The sequence below is a fragment of the Rattus rattus genome, chromosome 13 (genome assembly GCF_011064425.1).
Source record: "Rattus rattus isolate New Zealand chromosome 13, Rrattus_CSIRO_v1, whole genome shotgun sequence".
Lineage (NCBI taxonomy): Eukaryota > Metazoa > Chordata > Mammalia > Rodentia > Muridae > Rattus > Rattus rattus.
In genome coordinates this window covers 70,809,309-70,817,731 of record NC_046166.1, presented here as the reverse complement: position 1 = coordinate 70,817,731, position 8,423 = coordinate 70,809,309, and the positions used below count along the sequence as shown (strand labels likewise).

The window sequence follows — 8,423 nt, the reverse complement described above, 5'->3', positions numbered from 1 at the left end:
CCCGTGTTTAGGTGTGCCCTGGCAATCTACCGTTTGCAGTGGCATTTAGAGTTACCTACAGGTGGCTACTCACGAAACAGAATGTCAAGCAAGCAGTGCGAGTGGAGAAGTGGAGCACCCTCAGGTCAGATAAGAACAGAGGCCAGAAAAGCTTATGGAACGTGCATGAAGTCAAAGGGTTCCCACGAGGCAGCAGAGAAAGGTCTTGAGAGAGCCTGGTCACCTGAGACTTCGGAGTGGACACAATTTCCCTGCAGTCCAGCTGAGAAGCCTGGTGAGTACCCCAGGACAGATCCCGAGGTATGGGGAGTTGAGGTACAGGTAGGTGCATCTTAATGCCGGCCATGCCGCGCTCAGAAAGCCACAGCGGAGAGCAAAGCTGAAGAGGCAGCACCTCTCTGCTTCCGGGCCCGCCCCTACCCCGCCCTAGCCCCACCTCCTCCCTAGGACCCCGCTCTTGCCCCCTCCCCTTGAGTCCCCGCCCATGCCCCACCTCCTCCCTTGAGATCCCTTTCCCACTGTCCGGCAGCAACGGTCGCCTCAGTCCCCAGCGCCACCGCCCCTCCCCCACCGTGGCTCCCGCTCCCGCCTTCCCTTCTCCTCCCTCCCTGTCTCAGTGGCCCCAGACCGACCGGCGGGCGGAGCCTGGGAGCGTGGCACCTGCGAGCAAGTGAGCTCGCTGGACGAGGAGAAGACAGTCCCCCGCACAGGCAGGTGTGCGCGGGATTGGGGCGACGAGGGACAAAGGAGAGAGGAGGGGTGAGATACCGAAAGAGAAGGAGGGGGGTTACGGGAATGAGGGTGGGGGTGGCAGAAGAAAGGAGTGGGAACGAGCTCGCTGCCCAGAACCATTCCAGTCCGGATCGCTTTGCTACTAGACTGGGATTCTCTCCGCTACATTCCACCTCCTCCTGGCGGGAACTCCGGCTCAGAGCAGGGGGTCTCCCTAAGTGTTCCCACTGTTACGAATGGGGTTCCTCTCACTCCCCCATTGTCACACGGAAGGGGAATCCCATTAAACACCAGGCAAGGTGTCACCTGCTGGAGGCGGGGCCCTTGCTTTCCCTGGGCAAGTCTGAGAACCACCCTCCAAACTCTCTCCAGCTCCTTCCAACCTACTGATTGGGCCCGTGTCCAGGACAGGTGCGGTAGATGGAGAAGCTAGGACTGGTGCCTGGTTCTCTGGCTGATGGCTGGGCCTGTCTGTTTTGCCTTTTTAGCAAAAGAAGCTTAGGCTGTAGGTTAAAAATAATTCTGTCACTTTCTCTGCTCACTCCAAAGTCTCCCAGTAGGAGTTACTTTTTAATCAACCTCTTGGCATGGTAACTCTTGACCCTCTCAAGCCCCGAGTGCCACCTGGCTTTTTTTAGAGCCCTCCTGGTCATGGCCATTTCTGCCCCCAAACAGCTGCAGCGCCATGGGCCAGTGAGGGTTACGATGCCCTGCTGCCCAAAGGATGAGCCCCAGGCCGTGGGAGGCCCCAGGATGTGTGTATGGCCCTGGCAGCAGGTCACCACCAGAATAAAGTACCACCCCTTCTCCTTGGTGGCTGGGGGCGGGGTGTACAAGGTCCTCTCTTCCAGTCAGCAGGATAACCACTTGTTCAGGCGAGAGTGGGGTGCTATCGTGCAGGAGGAGCCTCTGGGCTCTGGGGAGGATTCTGAAGTACAGACCCCAGTACTAGTCTCAAGACCTGAGCTTGCAGAAGAGGGATTCAGGGCTCTGCTATAGCCTTGGTCAGCTGCAGCAAGAGGACCCCCGCTTTGTTCTTGGCCTTTCTGGCCTCCGGAGTCCTGCAGGCCAAGGCATAGTTTGTCACCTTGCCCTGCGTGCAATACCTGGGCAGAGGCTTGAAAAATGATCACTCAGACTCCGGCCTCCAGTGTGGTCAAGAGTGTCCAGGAAGAAGCCTGCCCCGGCTGCCTTGCCAAGTCCTATAGCAGCAGAGACTTGTAGAAAAGACTTGCAGAGAGTGATGGCTGTAAGGGGCCAAGGACGGCCAGGGAAGCCACCCGCAGGCCTGCGCACAAAGTCTCAGTGCCGAGGACACCCCTCATTTCTGCACCACTCAGACATCTCGACCCATCAGTTCTCTGCCTTACCTTCCTTGGGGGGGGCTAGAACATGAAGGGAGATAAAATGTCCCCTCCCCACGCTGCCAAGGCCTCTTGTGGATATGCCCTTCTAATAGGGGCTAGGCCAGCTCCGACTGAGGGTCCCCCAAGTACAGACATTTGTCTTGTGAAGCCTGTACCTTAGTCACCTCTGTACAGAGGTCCCTTCCTTGAAGGCTTCTTATTTCATTTCTGGAAAATGTGGTGAAATATGAAGCCAAGAGAGGCTCCCCGAGTGAGGATGGAACAAGGTACCTGCCTGTCACTAGTGTCAGGGGGACAGTCCAGGGACAGCATGTCCTGTGGGTGCCCAGTCTACTCTATGCCACTCCCTGGTGGTTAACTTCCTGGTTCAGGTGAGAGGGTGACCAGGACAGCACTCCCGATCTTCTATGGTCCTCTCAGTGTGAGACTAGGGGTACCTAACCCCTTGTCCCTGATGAGCAGGTCCCTATCCCGCATCTTATTCAAGTCATGGGAGCCTTTCTCTGGGGGACCTGGCATTTGGGTACAGAATGTTTGTTGCTATTATTTCCCTTGGAAAGAGCCCCAGAATATGGTACACAAAGTTAGGGCTCTTTGGAAGGCACCTAGGAGAAAGTCTCTCGTAACAGTGCCACCTGCATAGAGTGGTGGCTTCCGAATACTGTGCCGTACTCTGGGTCATTGCTTGGGATGGAGTTGGGGGCTTTGTGGTCATCCTGTGGCTTCAGGTTGCCACAGGCCTGGGAAGCTGCAGTGATAACCCCTCCAGGCCCTGTCAAATGGAGTTTTCAGAACTTTGGGGCTTTGATAGGTCAGCGAATACACATGGGCTAGATACCAAGAGACCCTCAGGCACCCAAGAGGGCCAGTCACCAGGAACTAAGTACCAAGAACACAGAATGTTAAGTAACTCAGTCATTCATTGCGACCACCATGGTCAGCTCTGTGGAGTCGCAGGAAATACCCCTCCCTCAGAATGTTCAGGGTTACTTTGGAGCCCTAAAGGGCAGATGTTCCAAGATCTAAGAAAATGCCAGCCACAGAAAGCTACATTCCATCTGGGGAAGCTCTAGGGCTCTGACTGACGATTGGCAGTGTGCATACATTGCCAGAATTGCCAAAATGGATGAGCAAAACCAAAACAAACCTGCCAGGGATGTGACGGCAGACACAGGGACAGTGACTACACCCCTGCACACAATTTCTCCCTCAGAGGACAAGCCAGCCTGGGAGAGGCTCTGCCTGAGGAGACAGAGGTGGAGTGGGGTGGGAGGTGTCAAAGATCCTGAGTGGCGGGCTGGAACCAGGCTCACGCATGTGAGGGGAGCCTCTGTACTTTGTTTCCGCTCTGTGTGGGCAGCAAGTGAAGAGACACTGTGGCCCAGGCTGCCACAGCGACCTCTCCCCGGGGGTGTTGCTTCCTTCGCACGCAATGGCACTGAGTCTTGTCTGGTGTTGCATTCTGTGCCAACCACCGGGAAGGCAGGAGTTACTCCGACGAAGACAATGGCAGGTGTGTAATAAACACTGGACAGTGAGTCAGGGATGGGGCTGTACCTCGGATCTTCACTGCACATAGCCAAGCTCCAACTACCTGGTGACTTTTCAGAACTGTGGATGGCTTTAGCCTCACCCTTGTGTGAGTGACACCTATTGGGGATCCATAATGCAGGGACCTGAGACCTAGGCCACACAGGCTGGCTTCTCACAGAACACCCGAAAGCTGTCAGACGTCCGTCTAGTGCCTGGGGTTTGCCAACCCTGAGAGGGTAAAAATGAGTCCATGTGGATGCAGTTGTCAGGACTGACCTTCTGTGCCCTTGGTCAACACCAGCTGTGAAAGTCTGGTTTCCTGCCTCTCAGGAAAGTCACCACTGCCGGTCACCCTTCTGCTGTGCCCAGCCTCCCTCTCTGCCTGATTGTGAGCAAGTCACACCATTTTACCCCACGGGGTGTTCTTATACATCGTAGTCTAGGGGATGTTGTGGAAATAACGCTGCCGGAGAAAGGTTGGCTTGAGCAGCAGGTGTGCGGAACTCAACCGTCCTGGGAACCTGAGGATGACCTAGAGGGTCAGCGTACCCCCAAGCCTTGCACTGTTCCTCACCATTGCTGAAGAAAGCACCCAGGACCCTCTCAGTTGTCTTAGAAATGGAATGTGACAAGAGGAGCACTGGCTGGGGGTTGGGGGCAGCCGTGAGGCAGAGGCTCCCCAGGACACTTTGGTTATCCTTAAGTATGAACACAGATAGCATCACCTAGTCCTCTCTCCAAAAAAGTGTGAGACACTGATACCGTGTGGGTGCGTGCGTGCGTGCGTGCGTGCGTGCGTGCGTGCGTGCGTGTGTGTGTTCACGCGTGTTTTTCTGAACCAGGGAAATTTCCCTTCCAACTTTTTATAGTCATAATTTGGTGCACAGAACCCAGAAGTCAAGTCTCTGGTCAAGGGTGACTTGCTCTTGGAATTCTGTCCTTCCAGAGTCTCCACATGCAGGTGAGGCAGGCAAGACAGAGCCATGCTATTATGTATGAGGTGCCACATAGAGCTCCCCGCCCCCCAAGATCTGTCCCCAGACCTTTACAGGGACAGCTTAAGAAACTTCATAATAAACAGACTGCATAGGGTGACAGGATACAGCGGGCAGCATCTATAACCACAAAGGGACTCGTTTCTTGTCAGATAGGCAGAGAGGCCAGTTAGCTGCCCATTGCCAGAGCCTGCTGGGAGCTGGGGAGGAGGCAGGAGGGAGCACAGCCTTGGCTGGACACTTCCAGGAGCCTGGCTACTTACTGCACGGTGGGCCATCCCTAGCCAGGCAGCCTGTGAACAGAAGTTCTCAGGCCCTAGGCCCCCAGATCACATTTCTTAGGCCAGACATCTCCATATAAGTCTTTACCCACCACCAGCCAGACCCCAGGAGGGACAGGCAGCTGAGCCAGAGCAAAGAGAGGTCTCTGATTCTGGTGTGGGTTCTCTCTGAGAAGAGGTCAGACCTGCGCTGAGAAGGAGGTTGGGAGGGAATTTTGAAGTTGGGAATCTTAATTATCCAACCTGTCCAGAAAGAAGTCTCCTGCAGACAGTGGCCTCTTCCAGGAAGGAACTGGGGAAGGAAGGGCTGAAGCTTCGTCTGTAGCCTGAGGCAGGGGGATTCAGAACTTGAGGGCAAGTTGAGCTGCACCTCACTGTGGAAGATATGTTTCCTGTGGGGAGCCAAGACAGTGTACCTGGAAAAGTTCCACTCTTCTTTCAGGAATATGCTAAGTCAGAGAGGATCCCTGTGGAGCCTCTGCTGTGCTGTACCCCAAGGAGCCCAGGGAGCCCGGGAAGCGGTCACCTGGGCAGGTATAACTAGCCCTAGTGCCCCTAAAGGAGTGACCCTTTCTCTTTAAATCCAAGATCATTTCTCCAGAAGCTTCACCAAACAAGGTGCTTGCCAGGTCTCCCCTGGAGGAAAAACATGGTAATGTTTGTTCTGGACCTGAGTCTTTGCTTTGCTTAGAGGATTTAAAAATGTTTTGAGAAGTCTAAAAAGCCACCAGCCTGGCTTTGAAAGTGAGACAGACAAGGAAATCGAGAGAACGAGAACAGATACTTGTGTCCTTGAAACAAGAATCTAAATGTCAAGGAGAAATTCTAAGTTTTCCCCCTATACAACCCCTATTTCAGTATTTATAAGCAAAAGCTGTTTAAAAAAAAAAAACTGAATAGCAAGACGGCCTGCTACAAGCTGTTGAAATTCAGATATCAGCGTAACACATCTTAGATCTATTTCAGAGTAAATGCTAAAGACCGTAGCTAGTGGCTTTGTTCTTGTCCGAAGAAGCAATCCTTCGATCTCCTGCAACTTAACCTCATTCCCCTTTGACATCACAGCCTCATGTCCGACTGCTGGTGTTTCATCTTCTGCAAGGAACGAGTTAGAAGCAATTCTTCATCGCCACAGCACGATGGGACCTCGAGGGAGGAGGCTGATCACCAGGTGGACGTGTCTGATGGCATCAGGCTGGTTCCAGACAAAGCAGAGGCCACGATGGCCACAGCCTCAGGTAGGTGCTGGCCGCTCTCTGATCCGAGCTGATGATTAAAGTTCTGAGCTGAGCCACTGGGCACCAGAATGAGTAGCCGAGCCCCTGGCTGTGCCGAGGGTCGTCATGGGTTAACCTGTAAGTGTCATAAGAAGAGGTTGGCTCTGCTTAGAGATTACGGGATGCGTGTCTTTGGGTTTTAAATAAAGCACAGCACAGCAGAAGGGGAAGCATTTGTTGTCTTTGCTTCCCTTTTTTTTTTTTTTTTTAGTACTGTTGCGTGTCTTAATCATGTAGACCAGCTCCCTGTTACCAGGAGAATTACAGGCATAGAGTGTGAACCCCCAGCCTTCCAGGGCATAGGCTTTTCCCAGGGTCAGTCTCTGCCTCAGACTAGTCATGTTAGTCCATGGCCCTGGGCAGCCTACCAGGTCAGCAGTATGAAAGAAGAACAGAGTGTGCCCCCGGTCTGCACACTTTTACCGGTGCCTTCCCGCCCTGACCCCCAAAGTAAAGCAGGCAGGCTGATCAGGTGTGCACATCCCACTGGGGGATGTGCGGGTGTGAATTTGACTCCTTGGCTGGTTCAATGGCGGCCCAAACATCAGGCTCACATACCTTCCTGCCATCCTTCAACCTCTGGCCATGTCCTGGCTAGCATTTGTGGCTCTATGCTCTGAGGCTTCCCCATCTGGGATCCTTGCCCAGAGCTGCTGTGTGTCTTCTTCTCCTTTTCCTCCTCCTCCTCCTCCTCTCCTCCTCCTCCTCCTCCTCCTCCCCTCCCCTCCTCCTCCTCCCCTCCTTCCTCTTCTTCCTCTCCTCCTCCACCTCCTCCTCCTCCCCCTCCTTCCTCCTCCTCCTCCTCCTCCCCTCCTCCTCCCCTCCTCCTCCTCCTCCTCCTCCTCCTCCTCCTCCTCCTCCTCCTCCTCCTCCTCCTCCTCCTCCTCCTCTTCCTCCTCCCTCCTCCTCCTTCCCCTCTTCTTCTTCCTCTTCCTCCTCTTCCTCCTCCTCCTCTTCCTCTTCCTCCTCTTCCTCCTCCTCCTCCTCCTCCTCCTCCTCCTCCTTCTTCTCCTTCTCCTTCTTCAGTTATTTTATTTGTTTATATTTGAAATGTTGTCCCCCTTCCTAGTTTCCTCTCTGCAGCCCCATCTCATCCCCCTCCCCCTGCCTCTATGAGGATGCTCCCCCCACTCACCCACCCGCTCCCACCTCACTGCCCTAACAACCCTCTATGCTGGGACATTGAGCATCCACAGGACCAAGGGCCTCCCCTCCCACTGATGCCAGACAATGCCATTCTCTGCTACATCAGCAGCTGGACCCATGGGTCCCTCCATGTGTATTCTTTGGTTGGTGATTTAGTTGGTGATTTGGTTGGTCCCTGGGAGCTCTGGGGGGTCTGGTTGGTTGATATTGTTCTTCTTCAGCTCCTTCAGTCCTTCCCCTAACTCCTCCATTAGGTCCCTGCACCCAGTCCAGTGGTTGGCTGTGAGCATCCACATCAGTATTGGCCAGGCTCTGGCAGTGCCTCTCAGACAACAGCTGTATCAGGCTCCTGTCAGCAAGCACTTGCTGTCATCCACAATAGTGTCTGGGTTTGGTGTCTGCAGATGGGATGGATCTGCAGGTGTGGCAGTCTCTGGATGGCCTTTCCTTCAGTCTCTGTTCCACCCTTTGTCCCTGCATTTCCTTTAGACAGGAGCAATTCTGGGTGTGTTGTTCAGGGTGTCTGTGGTAACAATCTAAGGTTTAGGCTTAGCGCTTACGCTAGCTTCTAAGGAGCAATGCTTTGCTTGGTGACCATGGCTCCGGGCCCTCTGGACCCAGTATCATGAGCCACATCTTCTGCCTCGGCTGAGGCAGAGATGGCATCCCTTCTGATGGCCCTGCTGAGGTCTGTGGCCTGTGCTTCAGTTTCTGTCTCTGGGCCGGGGACTGCCCTACCCTCAGGAAGCAGCTACTGCCCAGCCTCCCAAGGTGGACCCTGGTGGGAACCAGGTAATGGGGCCTTTTTCATCAGGAGCCCAGTGTTTCTGCTTCTCCCAGGGTCTGCTCCAGATTGGGAAGAGCTGAAGAGAGAGGCTGCCATCAAGGGATGTGCAGAAGGGGGCTCTCCCCAAGAAGTCCTTGAGGGGCTGTTTGATGGAAACCCCCTTAGTACTGTCTACTTTAGCTGGAGTGTGACCAGTCCCTTGGGGCTCAAGCCACATCGGTTGTGTAGTCCTCGTGCCAGTTGGCACCGGTTGGTACTTCCTTAGGCTTCTGGGCCAGCCTCACCGGTGCCGGGTTAAGGCTGTC

The 8,423-nt window shown here is 54.4% G+C and overlaps 1 protein-coding gene across 1 annotated transcript in view; it reads left to right on the top strand.

The window, feature by feature from the left end:
• Nucleotides 1-560: 560 nt before the first annotated feature.
• Nucleotides 561-8,423, top strand: part of Mcf2l (MCF.2 cell line derived transforming sequence like) — a 148,036-nt gene continuing 140,173 nt past the window's right edge. The window contains 2 exon segments of the mRNA XM_032919323.1: nucleotides 561-759; nucleotides 5,974-6,146. Of these exon segments, the coding sequence (XP_032775214.1) occupies nucleotides 5,978-6,146 (169 nt within the window). The 5' untranslated portion in view covers nucleotides 561-759; nucleotides 5,974-5,977.